Here is a 20,117-nt window from a genome sequence, read left to right as displayed (position 1 = left end):
TATCTCCGGCGTGGTTATTAGGGGTCCCAACTCTGGAATGATGGAAGCCTGATTGTGAGAAGTATTATTTTCCCCAATGTTGCAATAGTTTTCACATGGTAAAGACCTATCAAGACCTACCAAGACCTACCAAGACCCAGTGGCGGAAGCCGTAAATTCCTCTGGTAACACATGGCTGAACACGACCAGATGGTGGCGCTGTAAACACCTTCAATTTCAAACTCTCGCCTATTTATTTGATTCGTTTTCTCCCTAATCACATTGCTAGATGACGTTATCTGGGATAGCTGAGATGGAGTCACGACTCCAGTTATTTCTACAGTGTGCACCTCCCAGCTTCCACCTGGACTTGGCGACCATAAAAAGAGACTTCGCGTGGCACGCTTTGTGTTCACTGATCGAACGGACAGTGGTGTACTCTCGACACATCAACACCTCTCGCAAAGACCAACAGTAATGTGACCGATCTCTCCCTGCACAGTACGCCAGGTCGGATCGATCAGCACGCTATTGGCATTCACCCTCGGTTCGCCTTTGAGGGCTTTTTCACATTATGCTGATACATTCTGTGTCGGATGCGTTTCCATTATCTCGCCTTGCTGTCTAGGATGACACTTAGCGGTTTAGTCTCCTCAACCAGCCAAATCTCTACATTATTCAGCACTGGAAGTCGGGGATTTGGGGGTTGAGCAAGTGTTTGGTTCTTGTGAGTCTTACGACCAGTCTATTCATAGTTACCCATATTAAAACAGATTAAAGCGCCGTGTTAAGGTTTTATAGAATGGTCTGCCATCAATGCACACAGACACTTTATTTAAGATCAATGTTGGTCATTTGTAAATGCATAAAACAATCATGGCCCAGGTCAGCCGCCCTGTGGTGTACCACACTCTGGTTCTGATTAATAAAAAACTCTTTGTATTCTATGTGACACAAAAAGCCGTAGCTCTGACCTACATCTTTTTCAGCAGCATGTAATAATCAATCATTCTGAATGCTGCACTGGAGTCTAACAATACACCACCCACCATCCTCTTCTAATCACATTATTTCAGAAAATCACTAGCCGTTTGTTTCAGAGTCGAGCACGTTGAGTCTACATCCCTGAAAGCATGCTGATACACTGCGGTTTTCTGTGAAATATCATCGTATTTGGTCAAACACAATTATGTCCTTAGGTTTGTCGATGAGCTCCGGTAACAGGCTGAATGGTCGGCAGTTGAAAAAGAAAAGAGTGTGTTCTTTTCCTTTGATAACTGTTCTTTTACCCTCCAGGTCTCATGGCAGGAACGAAGGTCCAGGCTTAGGTTGGAGATATTGGAAAATTGGAGGAGCAATTTAGTTTGCTAGTGAACTTAATTAATTGTAGTTGAAGATGTTCATTACAAGGTTAGTATAATTCTGTACAGATTTGAAAACTCGTATTTCAATATTTGGTCAGTTAAGCATGAAGCTTTAATTGTACATTTATCTGTACAGAGACCTCAACAGAGACCAAGGTCACTTTTACAGCTAAACCCTGTATCACAACAATAAAACCAAATAGAAGATGAAAATAATAAATACAGAAAAAACTACCAAAAACTATAGAAAGTTGGTTTATCAGACATTTAAATGGCCTCTTAGGCACTAAAAATTTCAGCAAAGGTTGTTCTGAATTGTATTCCATGAGTTTGGGGCATGGTATTCAAAGCAATTTTACCCAGTTCTGAATAAGTCCATGGTTTCTCAAGGACTAGCCAGTCTTGAGAGTCTGTCAGATAACCGTTTTTCGAACACATTTTTAAGTTTAGAAAAGGTAGACACTAAGTTTCTGCATGACAGCCTTAAACATAAAAACATCAACAAATGTCTGGCATTTTGTAGAGGTCAGGGTGTTCCACAATGATGTCTGACAATCACGTGTGCAAAAATCTGCACAAGTAATAAAACGCAAGGCTGAATGGTAGACTGAGTCCAGAAAGTTCAGTAGAGAGGTATGCAAGTACAGAAAACATCATCATAATCTAAACAAAACACACAATTTAATTTCGAGGCTGATGTGGCAAAAATCGTTACCTTCTTTACCAAGTCATAAATCCGTGTTTCAAAAGAGAGATTTTCATATTACTAAATCTCAAGGTATTTGTAGGAAGGAATGTGTTTAGTAATAGAACCATATACTTAGTTTTAACTGGATTTATTACCAACCTCCTAAGACCGGCTGTAGTTGGAAATCAGTCTAAAGGTGGGCAACACCTGACCTCTAGACAAAATAATGAGGTGCATTTCGATTAAATTGGTACGTAACCGTTTACGGGGCTTCCTGTCGTGGAAGGGTACTCACAGATATTGGCGGTTCCTTTAGGGATGGGCAGGTAGGAGCCCACACTCCACTGTCGTCCATGGTAGTGGCGCTTACAGCGACCGCAGTCCGGTCCTGTCGTGTTGTGTTCACACTCACAGCCCAGCCGGCCTTTCTCCTTGTCATACACACAGCTGTTGGAGTGCAGGTTGCACTTACACCTGAGGAGGCCAAACGGGGGAAAACCGCCATCACTAGTCATTCATTCTGAGGGAAAGAAAATGAGAAAAACCACCACGACATGTCCCAAGTGGCGTGAACACGGCCCTGCCGGCGTCAAGTGCGTCACTCCTAAATAAGTCGGTTCTGGAACCTTCCGGGGGGGCAGGCAGCGGGGCAAAGTGGCCTCCCATCGGGACCTCATCAAGGGAGGAACTCAAAGGCTGCCAAGGAACCACTCAGGGGGAATAGGTGGAAGGGAAGCCAGAGCTTTGGGAGAAGCACCAGGAGCCGGAGATGTGGAAGCTCCGGCCCAGGGGGGGCATGGGGGTTCGGGAGGGAGGGAGGGAGACGGGTTTGGGGAAGACGGGTGAGGAGGTCACCCAGACGGTACCGGGAGGCCACCCCAGAGATGATGCCAGGGCCCAATCTCAGCGGTTAGCTTTTCTGTTGTTGATTCCTCCCTCACCTCGTGCCATTATCCTTTTACGAAACATTCACTGGGCCCTTAACTCTCCCCAAGACAGCTGATACACAACAGCATGTACACATATTTAAAATACATTGTGTATCAATAACTAAAATGGTCACTAGGTTAATCCCAGCAGTCAATAGTGACTGATCTTTTATGCATCCGTCTTTAGCCTTTAATCCCCAATGCGGAAGTCGGGTTTATGAAACTAAACTGCTTTATTTTACGTGTTGCTTGGAGTTTGTTTAGACGTAAGGACTGTGAACAGACCTCATGGCATGTGCCTTGTGAGGCACTGATGTATACGTTGTTTATTATTTGCTTGAGATGACAGTTTTGACTTATCCTTACAGTAATATCCTTCATAAAATAATAGAAGAGAGTTTCTTTCAAACTAGAAGATCAATCTTTCATCAACCCTCAACCAAGAAATACTAACACTCCTAATGCTAGTTCTGTTTTTACAATCATTTATATTTTAAGGTTATGTGTGCTGCCCCTTTAAAGGGTATATGTTAAACTTCAGGCACGTATTCCACTTGCATTTATAGCCAGGAAAGTCATATAAAATAAATTGTCATTCAGAATAATAACACCTTTAATCACGATATGAACCATCTGTTGGAGTAGGCTGTAATTATGTCTGAGGTTATAAAGTTACCTGTAATACATATTACACGTTATTATGAAAAACCTGTTATTATTAAATATGAGTTTTTTTAGGAGTTTTTAGGAGTGCAAACTGGTCCTGTGAACTCAGTTTACCTGCTGCCGGATGGAGCGACCAACAGAGATCACGGCTGACTATTTAGCAGCCAAATAAAAAGTATTAAAGGGGCCCCCTGAGATAAAGACATGGGCTTTGTTGGGGAGCAAACGCAGGTGTTCAGATCCAAGACGAGGTTACTAATCCTGTCAGCGTGCTTCACTGAAGGGCCTCTGTTAAACAAGGACATTCCACTGAGTCCTTCCCCCGGAAGAGTTGACCTTGTGTATTTTATCGCAAGGATAAACCAATGTGGAATCCTTACCCCTCTGCAGGACCTAGATCACACTAGAGGCTGGTTTATACTTAGTCAATTGCTGTGTGTGTGTGTGTGTGTGTGGGCAATTAGCACGTATCATTTATAACCGTCTGTGGATGTGTCATTAGACTAAGTATAAACCAGCCTTAATAGGGAAGTGGAAGGCACTATTATTCTGCCTTTAAAGGGGAGTGGGAACACTAAGCCAGACAGTTAGGTCGCCAGGGTGGTAAACGCTCCCATTCCCCTTTAAAACGAGAGCTCATTAGGCTACCCCCCCCCCCCAACCCCCCCCCCCACACACACACACACACACACACACACACCCGGTGGATGGAACAGCGCGAAAAATAAGGTCAAGGTTGTGACTGGAGACACAAACTGAAAGGCGAATCCATGTGTCACAAGTGGCTCCCTTGTCTCTCTGGGCACTGGGCAGGGAATAGGGTGTGACGCGCTGTTTGGGACACAAGCCACACAACGCGGTCTTAACGGAGGGGAGAAACAGACAGTGAACAGTGTGAGACGTAGCCGAGCCGAGGCAACTGTCTGGAGGGACTCGGAGAGGAGACCAGAGAAGGGTAGAGGAGAGGACGTTGTTTTTGGAGTGGCCTTTATTGTCCTTGAGAAACAACACTGTAGGTCTCCTATTTCCTAAGCTTGTCAAAAACACAATCCGGTGTTTTTAGGACCCGGTTACACAGTTTAAATTGCTAGACATCATGCTCTGTGGTGACATTGGTTTTGTCGGGTTTCGGACAACACAGCCCAGCCCATGGAGAGTCACGGCTTCATGATCATAGACCATTTCATAGTTGAGTACTTCTGAAGGATGATTTCTCCAGCTTGAGCACTAACTACTAAAGGTATAACTGGTGCGCGTGATCCCGAGACGTCACGAAACTAACAGTCGGAACAGAAATAAACATCCATTCAAATTGACTTCCGGATCTCCGCTACACCTTCTAATGAATATCCGATACGTGCCAGAAACAAGTGACACTGTAGAATGAGAAGTCACAATTTGGTCCGTGAAGAAATACTTTAGCGGAGCCACTCTGCGCTAAAGCAAGAGAGAATGTTTCCCCTCTCTGCACACCCGACTGAGCTTATCTTCAGTAGCTCGCTCTGGAGAGCTTGGTTCTTTCAACACCAGGGTGGAAAGTTCTACACCACCCCTATGTATGTAGTGTAAGTTGCTTTGGATGAAAGCGGCTGCTAATCTCCAGGGTACGCCGCTGTCTCTCTGTATTCAGCATCATCAAACAGTGCCCTCTTAGACAAGCTCACATAAAGGACTTTTAAACAACCGCGGGTGCCGCTAATTTCCCCAAAGGCCACCCCGACTGAACACACTCAACCAGCACTCCGGTGTGTGTCCCCCTACCGCTGTCATCTACCAGGCGGCACGCACAGACGGTTCCTGCAAAGCTTCCCCTGTGGTCCTAAATCTTTTAATCAATTACTGCGTCATGTCTGTAATTAACGGCGGGAAAGGTCTATATCTCCTCTCTCCTTGCCTCTTGCCTCTTCCACCACTCTGTTCCTCTCAGGGACCTAGAAAAAACATTTCCTCAAACTCTACACTGCACTTTTATAACACCTTTTAGGTAGACTATTTAATAATAACCATCATTTATAACAACTTGTAGGTAGGCTATTTAATAATAAGAATCATTATTTACACTCACCTAAAGGATTATTAGGAACACCTGATCAATTTCTCATTAATGCAATTATCTAATCAACCAATCACATGGCAGTTGCTTCAATGCATTTAGGGGTGTGGTCCTGGTCAAGACAATCTCCTGAACTCCAAACTGAATGTCAGAATGGGAAAGAAAGGTGATTTAAGCAATTTTGAGCGTGGCATGGTTGTTGGTGCCAGACAGGCCGGTCTGAGTATTTCACAATCTGCTCAGTTACTGGGATTTTCACGCACAACCATTTCTAGGGTTTACAAAGAATGGTGTGAAAAGGGAAAAACATCCAGTATGCGGCAGTCCTGTGGGCGAAAATGCCTTGTTGATGCTAGAGGTCAGGGGATAATGGGTCGACTGATTCAAGCTGATAGAAGAGCAACTTTGACTGAAATAGATGGTATAGTCAGAATTTGGCGTAAACAGAATGAGAACATGGATCCATCATGCCTTGTTACCACTGTGCAGGCTGGTGGTGGTGGTGTAATGGTGTGGGGGATGTTTTCTTGGCACACTTTAGGCCCCTTAGTGCCAATTGGGCATCGTTTGAATGCCACGGCCTACCTGAGCATTGTTTCTGACCATGTCCATCCCTTTATGACCACCATGTACCCATCCTCTGATGGCTACTTCCAGCAGGATAATGCACCATGTCATAAAGCTATAATCATTTCAAATTGGTTTCATGAACATGACAATGAGTTCACTGTACTGAAATGGCCCCCACAGTCACCAGATCTCAACCCAATAGAGCATCTTTGGGATGTGGTGGAATGGGAGCTTCGTGCCTTGGATGTGCATCCCACAAATCTCCATCAACTCCAAGATGCTATCCTATCAATATGGGACAACATTTCTGAATAATTCTTTCAGCACCTTGTTGAATCAATGCCACATAGAATTAAGGCAGTTCTGAAGGCGAAAGGGGGTCAAACACAGTATTAGTATGGTGTTCCTAATAATCCTTTAGGTGAGTGTATAACACATTTTAGGTAGGCTATTTAATAATGATCATTACATTTTAGTTATTTTGCAGGAACCCTTATCCAGAGAAACCAGTTAGGTCCGGAAATTTTTGGACACTGACATAATTTTCACAATGTAGGCTCTGTACATTCTTTTCTTCCCATATTTCTGGTACAGGTTGATCTTAGTTTCATCGATCCATAAAATGCTGTTCCAGAACTGGGCTGGCTTTTTTTAATGTTTTTTGGAAGTGTCTAATCTGGCCATTCTATTCATGTGGTTTATGAATGGTTTGCACCTCTGTATTTGCTCTCGTGAAGTCTTCTCTTTATGGTAGACTTGGATAATGATATGCCTACCTCCTGGAGAGTGTTCCCAACTTCGCTGGATGTTGTGAAGGGGTTTGTCTTTACCATGGACAGGATTCTACGATCATCCACCACTGTTGTCTTCTGTGGACGTCTAGGCCTTTTTGTGTTGCAGAGCTCACCAATGCGCTATTTTTTTCTCAAAATTTACCAAACTGTTGATCTGGTCGCTCCTAATGTTCCTGCTATTTCCCTGATAGGATTTTTTTTGCCAGGTGAAACAGGATGGCCTGTTGTGTGCCACACCTGGAATCAACTCCAGACCTTTTACCTGCTTAATTGATGAAGGAATAGCCCACACCTGTCCGTGAAACAGCTTTTGAGTCAACTGTCCAATTACTTTTGGTCCCTTGAAAAAGAGGGGGCTACATATTAAAGAGCTGTAATTCCTAAACCCTTCCTCCAATTTGGATGTAAATACCCTCAAATTAAAGCTGAGAGACTGCACCTTAAGCGCATATTCATTATTTAACTGTAACTTGAATATATTTTGATAAAGAGCCAAAATAACAAAACTAGTGTCAGTGTCAGTGTCAGTTATTTCTGGACTTAACTGTACCTTAGTGAGTCCATAGATACTAATCTCATCGGCCCCGCGGGAAAACCTCCACCCTGGGACTGGAAGCCCCTGGTTATGTCTGCTGAGCAACACAGTAGATCTGGTCTCTGCAAACGTATTCCTGGTTCCACATTTATGATCATTTACAGGAACTGACATTTAATTATAGGTCTTATCTCTTACAGAAAGATCAGTTGATAGCTGAAGTCACACTTTGTATACAGTTACAAGTATTACATTTATTTGACTCGTCGACATCAGAAGGTCTTATCTCAGCATCTGAATGCCATTAAGACAATTATATTCTGCATTTAACAGGTTGTTTCTAGCCTAAATAATCACAGTGTGTGTCATTATACATAACCCTAACCCTATACCCTAACCCTAACCCTATCAGAATATGTGTTTCTTTCTCTGGGTGTTCTAGTCTAGGTGTTCAAGTCAATATGTTCTTGGTCTAGATCAGAGGTGTCTAAACGGTTCCCTGGAGGGCCGAGTGTCTGTGGGTTTTCTATCACCTTGTCCTTGATTGATTAATTAGGCTACTAATTGGTTAGTTTCTACCCTCACCTGGTTGTTTAGGTCACTGCAGACACTCGGCCCTCTGTGGAACCGGTTTGACACCCCTGATCTAGATTGTCAAGATGTTCTAGTCAATGTATTCTAGGTCTAGACAGTCTAGATCTAGATGATCTAATCTACATCTTGTTCACATGGTCTAGGTCTAAATAGTCCAGTCCATATTGTCAAGATCTAGGTAATTATGTGTGATCATTTTTAACCAGAACACAATTTAAACTTAAGAAACATAAGAAACTGAAGATTTAATATTATCTTCAGACAGAAGATATACTAGCTGTAAACACATTTAAGACAAGGTTTTTATAACAAATTATGTTTGAAAAAGCCCCTCAAGGCATGTTCACTCCTTCCATACATACAAACTTCATTGCTGTATTTACGAGGTAGCTGTGTATACAAACCCACAACTACCACCAGACTGGTCTTAGTACTGTATAAAACCTACAACTACTACCAGACTGGTCTTGGTACTGTATAAAACCTACAACTACTACCAGACTGGTCTTGATACTGTATAAAACCTACAACTACTACCAGACTGGTCTTGGTACTGTATAAAACCTACAACTACTACCAGACTGGTCTTGATACTGTATAAAACCTCCAACTACTACCAGACTGGTCTTGATACTGTATAAAACCTACAACTACTACCAGACTGGTCTTGGTACTGTATAAAACCTACAACTACTACCAGACTGGTCTTGGTACTGTATAAAACCTACAACTACTACCAGACTGGTCTTGGTACTGTATAAAACCTACAACTACTACCCGACTGGTCTTGATACTGTATAAAACCTACAACTACTACCAGACTGGTCTTGGTACTGTATAAAACCTACAACTACTACCAGACTGGTCTTGGTACTGTATAAAACCTACAACTACTACCAGACTGGTCTTGGTACTGTATAAAACCTACAACTACTACCCGACTGGTCTTGATACTGTATAAAACCTACAACTACTACCAGACTGGTCTTGGTACTGTATAAAACCTACAACTACTACCAGACTGGTCTTGGTACTGTATAAAACCTACAACTACTACCCGACTGGTCTTGATACTGTATAAAACCTACAACTACTACCAGACTGGTCTTGATACTGTATAAAACCTACAACTACTACCAGACTGGTCTTGGTACTGTAAAAAACCTACAACTACTACCAGACTGGTCTTGGTACTGTAAAAAACCTATAACTACTACCAGACACTTATCGCCCTTCCAGACACCTGACAGGATGAATATTGTAAATGAAGAGAGTGCGTAAACATGTTTAAACAATGTGATGGAATGAATGCAGGAAGCATTTTAACAGATCCAATATCCTTATTTCATTTACAGGTCTGTGCAAATCCTAGATGCTTTTAGATGTCCATGTTTTTTACCACCTCCCTTTCAGATACACAGAACAGCAGGTGGCCAGAAGCACCTTTTTTTGTGTGATACTGGTGTTTTGCTGAAAAACTGATATTACCCAGCAGCCACAGAGTACGACCAGCGTGTTCAGTAATGGCTCCAGACAGACAGGCATTTAGCGGAATGAGTAACGCGCTAGGGCTTAATTGAGCTTAACCATTACAAATTAATATTCATCAACCAGGCGGTTTACAGTAATCAGTCCTATTACTTTGAATTAGGACGTGTTTACTGAAGTGAAATGAAGTGTTACTGTTTAAATACATACCTCGGGGATGGGGAATTAGAAGACCGAACCGTGATTGAGTGTGGACGTCTTTGCAGAGTGACGAGTTAGTGAGACTATGGGCAATTACATTCAAATTCAAAACTTTTCGTGCCCGAGAGAAGTCACACATTACATGTTTTGTGGAGCCTGAATGTGAATAAAGAGGTACAATTACATTCTAGTCGTCTAGCAGACACTCCTGCATGACTTACAGAGGCAGTTAAGGTTACCTGTCTACATACATGACAGAACAACAGATTTTTCACCTCATCAACGTGGAGATTCCATCATGTTACACATTCCAATACTGGTCAGATAACCTACTATGACTGTAACAGGGAACTTCACTGGTCACGTCTGCGTTTATCTGCTCTTTGTATCCCCACCACCCCCCCAAAAAAAAAAAAAACACAGCAGAGATATTAACATTCAAAAATAATTTATATTTAAGAAAGGTTCATTGTTTGGACTGCATCCATTTTAGGTGTGGATGGCCCCGGGATTTGGCCCTATAACCTCTGCTTACGAACACCATGCTCTACCAAATAAGTGTTTCCCAAACCTCACCTCCCAGACATTTCACATATTCATAACCATAAACTCCCACAGCCGTTTCAATAAATCAAAGTTGATGAGTAGTTGACTAATTTAATCTTGTGGGCCACTTTCAGGATCTTGATGAGTAGTTGACTAATTTAATCTTGTGGGCCACTTTCAGGTTCTTGATAAGTAGCTGAATTATTTTATCTGGTGGGCCACTTTTGGGTTCTTGATGAGTAGTTGACTAATTTAATCTGGGGTGCCACTTTCAGGTTCTTGATAAGTAGCTGAATTATTTAATCTGGTGGGCCACTTTCGGGTTCTTGATGAGTAGTTGACTAATTGAATCTGGTGGGCCACTTGTGGGTTCTTGATGAGTAGTTGACTAATTTAATCTGGTGGGCCACTTTCGAGTTCTTGATGAGTAGTTGACTAATTAAATCTTGTGGGACGCTTTCAGGTTCTTTAGTAGTTGACTAATTCAATCTTGTGGGCCACTTTCGGGATAAAACAAAGATGCAGTAGATGAGTGGGAATCCCTGAACTATGACAGACCAGACCAACATCCAGGGTCATCTTTTGGAATTAATCCCTGCACTGTTGACAGTGATTTTAAAATAAATCTGCATGTTAGCCATTTAACAGACACTCTTATCCAGAGAAACTTACCAGAGCAATTAGAGTTAAGCACCTCGCTGTGAGGCCACAACTACAGATTTTATATTCAGTATAAATAAGTGTGTTAACTGGCCCTACACTTCAACCATCAGGCTGCATCGGACACAATTTTCAGATGCTCTTATTCAAAGTAGTGAGAGCACACATTTCGAAACTGTCTTCTAATGTCATCCTAGCGGTGATCAAACCTGCAACGCTGGCATTAGAAAGGCCATGATATTACCACGGTTCGCACCCCGATGTGGGTTCTATACCTGGCCTTTTCCATTTGGCCGTCGTGCCAGACCAATCAAAACGTAGGATTCACTAATGCACTTCCTTCCTCCTTCCAATCTGCCCTGCTGTCGGCTGCCGTGCCGCCAATGGAAATGCACCATTAAGAACCCCGATCACGAAACACTACGGCTAATTCAATAGGTCACATTAAACAGGAGATTACATGCATCCTCAGCCCGTACTGGTTCGTGGGGAGATGAAGGCCTTTTCTACGCGGTAAACCCTGGCCCACGCTGCTTGGCCTACTGACAACTGTACTGACAACTGAAGTTCAGGGAGATCAATGCCTGCCGCTACTACGGGTCCGACACGAGATGACCTGCACACCTTCGGGGGGAAGCAGGGACGCTTTGATGTATTTTACGCCAGACGAAGAGATTCACGCGCTGAATATGAACTGCAAGTGGAAAGGGAGGGAGGAGGAACAGGAGGAGAACAAGAGGGAGGAGGAACAGGAGGAGAAAGAGAGGGAGGAGGAACAGGAGGAGAAAGAGAGGGAGGAGGAACAGGAGGAGAAAGAGGGAGGAGGAACAGGAGGAGAAAGAGAGGGAGGAGGAACAGGAGGAGAAAGAGAGGGAGGAGGAACAGGAGGAGAAAGAGAGGGAGGAGGAACAGGAGAAGAAAGAGAGGGAGGAGGAACAGGAGAAGAAAGAGAGGGAGGAGGAACAGGAGGAGGAGGAGAGGGTGGATAGAGGTGAAGAAAAAGCGACAGAGGGACAATAACAGAGAGGTTGAGAGAGAGAGACAGAAAGAGAGATAGAAAAAAGAGAGACAGAGGGAGTGAGAAAAGCCTGATCTTGTATCACACAAAATATATTTTCTATAATGTTTACAGTTCATCTTTGTTTTGTTTTTTCTTAAATGATCATTTTTGCCAAAAAGGCCTTTGAACTGAGAGACAGACCGAAACGACAGATGAGACAGAGAGAGACAGTAAGGCATAGGAGGGACTTGTAGGAAACTTGTGTTTATACAAACAGAGAAATGTCAAGTCCAGTGCTGTCATTATGTTTGTGCCTTTGCACTTTTAATTTCTCTAATTCAAATACTTCTCCAGAGTCTACAAACCACAGACTCGTGTTGCTCTCAGGGTTTCCACTGAAAAAGGATGGGGATAAAACAGCTGAAGAAAGGTGTGATTTTCTGTCCCAAAATAATATGAACTAATCCAGTCTTGAACTGATAAACCTATTTGAATTCTATCATGTTCTGTCAGTGGTTCTCTGAATCCTAATGACACGCTGTGATTTTAATGGGGTATCCGTGCTATATTCTGCGGCACACATAGGCGTGTTTGTAGACTGAGACTACCAGTTGCCTCCCAAATGGCACCCGGGTCTCCATGGGCCTGGGCCAAAAGTAGTTCACTTAGTAGGAAATAGGGTGGCAGGTGGGGACACGGTGGGCTCATTACCGCCTTCGCCAATGACACATCGTGTGTGCCGTGTTTTAGCTACACCACGTCGCCTGGATGTCGGCTTACGACTGCAGCTCAACGTTTGCCTCACAGAGCAGGCTGGGGATACCTCTATTGTCCGCTTCGGGCATTATCCGTTTGTGTTTTATTCATAGCACTCTCGCGAGTTACGTTTTTAATTTCATCCTCTTGCTATTGATTTCTGTTTCAATTTGAGCACTTTGGTATGGAGTCTTTGTCATTCAAAGCGCACGGCCGTGCAGCTAAACGCCCTCTCCATTCTGAGTGTGGCGTGACATGCTGATCGCGAGCCGACACGGTGAAAATGAAAATCAATGAGTGAATCCAGAGGCCATGAAACAGCCCTGATGCGGTCTCGTCTTTTGAGAATGAGTAAATCAGGGCGTGGCCATGTCCGTGATGGCACCGTTTGAGTCAAGGCTGGACAAACCGTATGAAGGATTGATCCGTGAGATGGAGGCTGAGAGGTAATTCGATCACTGGAATTCACCTCGCATCACTAATATATCCAACGGTGACTAGATTGGTCTTTTTTCTTAAATATGTTTTTATAAAAATGTATTTCTGTAAAAATTAATCCCCTGATCATTTGAAAAGGGGGAAGTACGTATATACAACCTGTGCATCCTCTTTCCATTTGACCTTTAAACCTTGGGCACACTCTTTCTATAAAGTTAGGTAGTCCTTCTATTTCATTATTATTTTGATTACATTATAGATTTATTTTGCTATTATTTATTCATTGTAACAACATTTTGATGAATACTTGTTGCTGATTGGGCAAAAGTAAGTTCCTGAATGCACATTAATTATTGATATACAGGACAGCTGGATGTCTTCAGTAGAGATGCCAAATTATGAGATATACACCTAACCTAGGTCTATAGTTGGGGTCAGTACCCTGCCAATCACACAAGTGTTTGATCATATCTACATACATGGGCTGGCAAACATTTTCTGGCTAGGTTGAACAGGGTTAGAAACAAACAGATTTTTCTGGAAATTGTGGAGGAAGCGCGTCTCAATCCTTGACAGTCCAGCACTTGCTGCAGGGTTGTTGCAACGGGGCAAAGCCAGGAACGGGAATCTGACATCACGGAACTGGGAGTGGACAAAAAGTGGCGTGAACAAATACAAATGAAGGAAGTGTCTGTCAGCGAAGATAATCATGAAAGAGGAAAAATGGGATGTGTGTTATTTCGTACAAGGGAGTTCATTTTCAGTTTTCGTTAATGGAGGCTGAGGACATTGACTTTTTGCGCGTCTCTGTGACAGGGCCAATTTGTTACGAGGACAACAGGCATTTGTTGAGACCCTCTCCTCATTATGTTTCTCTGTGTCACCATGAAATTGGAGAGTCCGATTAGACCTTGTTTTTCTCCAGGCGGCGGGGCCGATTTCGACGTCCATTCGTGCGGGTATTACTAATTCAATACCTCTCACACAGACACACACACACACACTCATCTTTATTCCCACCTCCACGATTCACGGAGAAATACTGTGTGTTCCTGTCCATACGTGTCCACTGTGCGCTCGTGCATGCCTGTTTGTGTGTGTATCAGGAACACATCAGTAGTTCCAGTTTTACCATAAAGGGAAATGAAAGTTGAATTTGCGTGGTAGGGACGGTCGGACCCACCCGGCTGTGATTTGTTTCAGTGACAGGAGGCATTATGAGAGGAGTGTTCATTGATGAAGGCATTATAATATGCTAATTTGTCCCTGCCCTGCCTCCTTCGATCAGGGCCTGGAACAATCCCGGCCGGAGGAGAAGCACTCGATACAGGAATAATTTAGATCAGGTTACCAGGTTGGAGAGGCATTGAATTGGTGGAATGACCCCGTTCAAATGTCCGTTCTCCAAATGAATTTAGAAATATAGTCACGCTTTGAAAAAAATATGTTTTTTTTGCATTTCCTTAAATAAAGGTATTTTAGATAGTCTTAGCCGGCAGTGACTTAAGAACTCTAAATTGCTAGTGCGTCAAAACATTTGACTGGTAATGACACGTAAATGGCAAGCCTAGCTTTAACTCAGAGAAGCCACTAGCCAAAAAGTGCAGTCCATAAATATTTGGGGATTTGGACGGTGACACAAGTTTAGATATTTTAGCTCTGTATACAAGCACCTTGGATTTGAAATAATACAATCGGATTAACCAGTTGCAAAATAACTGGTACAAACATTTACTTAATGGTACCAAACGTATTAGGACAATTGGTTTCAAAGCTGGTGGCTGGTGCATTTGATTGTGTCATTACTGTATGCACAAGAGAGCTGTCAATACCTAGTCTTGATTCCAGACTTTGCATTTGCATTTGGAGTCTGTTACTGCTGTCTGACAACACCAAGACCAAAGAAGTGTCAAAGCAAGTCAAGCTGGCTATATGAATAAACCACTGTAATAAACACTCATGCATTGCACTGTAGGTTATCTTATCTAAGTTCAAGCACTTGTGTTTCACACTGCAGGAACACAACCAAGGAACCAAGGATCAAATCAGGATCTGACATCTGTACAAGCAGTTGGTCTCCCTCTGTGTGTGTGTGTGTGTGTGTGTGTGTGTGTGGGAGGGTGTCTGTGTGTGTGTGTGTGGGTGTCTGTGTGTGAGTGTGTTAATAATCCTGTTTATCCCTTGTTTGGCCTCTAGGGAGAGTTTATGTTGGTGTGTTTTCCTGCGTCTCCCATGCCTGATTTAGGAGGAAAAGCAAAAGACCTTAATGAGGACTAATTAAACATCAGAGATGGGTATGTGTGAGCGTGTTTGTGTACCGATGTATGATTGGCAGAAAACAGCGACATGTGACTATGCATCAGGTAGGAAATGAACAACTGCTAAACAGTCATGCAGAACGGTTGTAATGTGTTTTCTTGTGCGTGTGTGTGTGTGTGTATGGGTAGGTGTGTGTGTACTGAAAGTGAAGGCGTGTGTGTGTGTGTGTGTGTGTGTGTATGGGTATACGTTATTTGAATGTTACCCTCCCTCTCAGGCAGCCAATCAACAAGTCATTGTTTTGATTGTTTCTCTTTTACGAGGGAGGCTAATCATTTAATACAGACGCATTTTTTTGTTCTGCGTCATTGGAAAGACAACAAAGTTGGGGGGAGGTGGGCGGGGACTACTGAAACCAACACCCTCTCCACCGTATGGTTGCCGGGGTCAGGGGGACAACGCCGGACCATACATGTCACCGGTCATAGTTCATAGTCCGGCTATGATTCACCAGGCCAGTGCCTCGGAGAAGTCGGTGAGGTCAAAGAGAGTGGGAGAGACAGAGGTCAAAGGTAGAGAGAGAAATAGCGATAGAGAAAACCAGGCAAGCCTAGTTCAGCCGGACCCCAACAGAAAGTATCATTCGAACCCGAGTCGCCCGCGTGAAAGGCTGTGTTGCTAATCACTACGCCATACGCCCAACGCGTGTCAATACAGCCTATCTATCCTGAACAAATCCTCTTTTGCCACTGGCCGTTTGAACAGCGTATTAGCCAGTAATAAGCTTTACCAGTATCTACTAACTTACTGGAATAGTCATAAGAATTTAGCAACTGCCAAAGCTATTTAATTTCATGGCATAAGAATGTATTTTTTTCTTTCATGGCAAAACAAAGTACTTTTTTCTTTCATTCATGAATGACATTGATACAATCGCTATCAAGAAAGGTGACGATAACTAACTTTTTCATCAAGTGAAACAATGAGAGAATCGTGGAAAGAAAATAAATAAATGTTGTTGTTCACAATAAATTTGAACTTGAGCCTTCCACGTGAGAGGCACTGTCTTTAACCATAACACCACTGCATTACGCATTCCACCAGTCGCCAAATACTATTGAGCATTGTGTTAAACCAACTAATGATTTTTAAGTTTACCTCCACCAGAAATAGCGTCTATGAGCTGTTAGCTTTTGCCACTGGCAGTTTTAACAGCTTATTAGCCAGTAATAGGCTTACTAGTATCTACTAACTTCCTAGGAATAATCATAAGAATTGAGCAATTGCTAGCAAGACTGAAGATTAACTTTTCCATGCCAGAAACAGTCGCAAAATAACCATATACAATTTTAGGTTTCAGCCAGCGAAGGTTTCATCAATACAGAATAATTCACAAGGCGTACTTCGCTCCGCCTGCGAGGAGATCCAAACCCAGGACCTATAATTCACAAGTCCGCTTCTCTAACCACTACGCTATTTAACAAGGGGAAGTCAGTCGGTCACTCACTCAGTAAGAGACATTCACTCTTCTTAGCCGGCTCAACTTACATGGTGCGGCATAAAACAGTTGAGGGAGAGAGAGAAAAGAGTGTTTAGAGAAGAGAGAGAGTGAGGGAGAAAGACGACAGCCATATGTCTGATCTATTTGTTAGTGTGTGGGATGACACGTGGGAGGCAATGGGTTGCTATGTTTTCCTGTCTTATATTTTTTTAAAGCAGCAATTAGCTTAGAGTATAAAGAATGAGGTCACTTTCAAGGTTACTTGATTCTTGCAATTTTGTTCTAAAGAACTAGATGTTATCCAGGTAAGACACCTGGGTTGTGGGTTCAATTCCCTCAGGGGACCAGTGTGAAAATGTCAGATTTTTGATCATCATGCACTCCATTACATTGCACTAGATAAGAGTGTCTGCTATGGGCACATCCAGGGTTTAGGAATACAGTTCATTAAGTATAACAATAGGTTTTTGGAACAGCCTCTACATACTGTAGGTTGACTCTGAAAATCTATCGGAGGGTTGCTAGTGACTCTTCCACAATCATGAATTCACTGGCTGATATGTTGATGGTGGTATAAAACCCTGTCAGGCCCTACTCCAGAAGCACTCATGAGTGCTGAAAATGGGTTGAGATCTGACAGCTTTGGCATATGGCAAACGTCAGCCAGTGGAGCAGTCTTCGTCCCTGCCAACTGTGCCTTGACAACTATCGTCACTTCTAAGTTGATAAATCCAGCCAAAAACAATGGGCAACTGGGTCTGCCAAATACTGTATACATGAAACTAAAGTGGATGATGCATGAAGAATGAACCAAAATCTGTCAGGGAGGACCATCATAAGACTTCTTATCCCTTAAATACTCAGTTTTTTCGTTCATAGATTTTTTTTGAGGGGTGACACATTTAGTGACCGAATTTGCAGGTGTTCCTACTTACAAAGCATGTAGAGGTCTGTAATTTTTATCATAGGTACACTTCAACTGTGAGAGACGGAATCTAAAACACAAATCCAGAAAATCACATTGTATGATTTTTAAATAATTAATTTGCCTTTTATTGCATGACATAAGTATTTGATCACCTACCAACCAGTAAGAATTCCGGCTCTCACAGACCTGTTAGTTCTTCTTTAAGAAGCCCTCCTGTTCTCCACTCATTACCTGTATTAACTGCACCTGTTTGAACTCGTTACCTGTATAACATATACCTGTCCACACACTCAATCAAACAGACTCCAACCCCTCCACAATGGCCACAACCAGAGAGCTGTGTAAGGACATCAGGGATCAAATTGTAGACCTGCATAAGGCTGGGATGGACTACAGGACAATAGGCAAGCAGCTTGGTGCAGCTTGGTGGGAAGGCAACAATTATTAGAAAATGGAAGAAGTTCAAGATGACGGTCAATCTCCCTCGGTCTGGGGCTCCATGCAAGATCACACATCGTGGGGCATCAATGATCATGAGGAAGGTGAGGGATCAGCCCAGAACTACACGGCAGGACCTGGTCAATGACACACTACGCCGTCATGGATTAAAATCCTGCAGCGCACGCAAGGTCCCCCTGCTCAAGCCAGTGCATGTCCAGGCCCGTCTGAAGTTTGCCAATGACCATCTGGATGATCCAGAGGAGGAATGGGAGAAGATCATGTGGTCTGATGAGACAAAAATAGACCTTTTTGGTCTATACTCCACTCGCCGTGTTTGGAGGAAGAAGAAGGATGAGTACAACCCCAAGAACACCATCCCAACCGTGAAGCATGGAGGTGGAAACATCATTCTTTGGGGATGCTTTTCTGCAAAGGGGACAGGACAACTGCACCGTTTTGAGGGGAGGATGGATGGGGCCATGTATCGCAAGATCTTGACCAACAACCTCCTTCCTTCAGTAACAGGATTGAAGATGGGTCGTGGCTGGGTCTTCCAGCATGACAACGACCCGAAACACACAGCCAGGGCAACTAAGGAGTGGCTCCGTAAGAAGCATCTCAAGATCCTGAGTGGCCTAGCCAGTCTCCAGACCTGAACTCAATAGAAAAACTTTGGAGGGAGCTGAAAGTCCGTATTGTCCAGCGACAGCCCCAAAACCTGAAGGATCTGGAGAAGGTCTGTATGCCAAAATCCGTGCTGCAGTGTGTACAAACCTGGTCAAGAACTACAGGAAACGTATGATCTCTGTAATTGCAATAGAAGGTTTCTGTACCAAATATTAAGTTCTGCTTTTCTGATATATCAAATACATCTGTGATGCAATAAAATGCATTAAAATGCTAATTAATTACTTAAATATCATACAATGTGATTTTCTGGATTTTTGTTTTTGATTCAGTCACAGTTAAAGAATACCTATGATAAATTACAGACTTCTACATGCTTTGTAAGTGGGAAACATTATTTTGCAGGTTATCAAATACTTGTTCCCCCATATATATATGTGTGTTATATCAAAACTATCTGGGTTAGGGTTCTAATTTTTCTTACTTCTCATTCATCAAGAACACCTGGATATCCCAGCCTGTTTCTATCCCAACCTTCATTGCCATTTCTAAGAACAGGATGAGTTGAAATGGAAGTCAAGGCTCCAGTTGAAGATCTGAGAAAAGAGAACACCCTGCATGTGTGTTTGATCTGTGACCGAAAATTCCCTCAGGTGTAAAAGAGAGGTCCCTTAGAGTGCAATGCTTAATTTGTCACTGAGGAGCTGTGGTTAAGAGCTCATCAACATTTCTTAATGTTCTCTTTGAAGTCAGAGGCATTTTTAGATGGAGAGGAAAGGGATAGAGAGAGAGAGAGACAGACAGAGAAGAGTGAGTGGGAGAAAGACAGAGAGATAGATAGATAGGTAGATAGATAGAAAGCTAAATAGATAGATAGATAGAAATCTAAACAGATAGATAGAAAGCTAGATGGATGGATGGATAGATAGAGAGAGAAGCATGGTTTTTACAAACTGTAATTTAAATGGCAACATTTGTTCAAACAGGAAAGAGGTGAAGGCAGGAGCGTTTCTAGGCATAGGCAACCAAGGTGGTCACCTAGGGCACCAGCTGCAGGGGGGCACCAATTGGGCCCCCCCCACCTGTCCTTAAAAAAAAAA

General features: G+C 43.0%; 1 protein-coding gene across 3 annotated transcripts in view; it reads right to left on the bottom strand.

Moving 5' to 3' along the window:
• The window catches only part of LOC105030506 (netrin-G1), a 78,756-nt gene that overhangs the window by 18,687 nt on the left and 39,952 nt on the right, over positions 1-20,117 (bottom strand). For all 3 annotated transcript variants that reach the window (XM_010904400.4, XM_010904401.4, XM_020044713.3), the window contains exon 4: positions 2,327-2,505. In XM_010904400.4, coding sequence (XP_010902702.1) covers positions 2,327-2,505 — 179 coding nt within the window. The remainder of the gene's footprint in view (positions 1-2,326; positions 2,506-20,117) is intronic.

Source organism: Esox lucius, chromosome 3, assembly GCF_011004845.1.
Source record: "Esox lucius isolate fEsoLuc1 chromosome 3, fEsoLuc1.pri, whole genome shotgun sequence".
Classification (NCBI taxonomy): Eukaryota; Metazoa; Chordata; class Actinopteri; order Esociformes; family Esocidae; genus Esox; species Esox lucius.
Note: the sequence above shows the minus strand (reverse complement) of the source record. Positions and strands in the feature narration are given on the sequence as shown.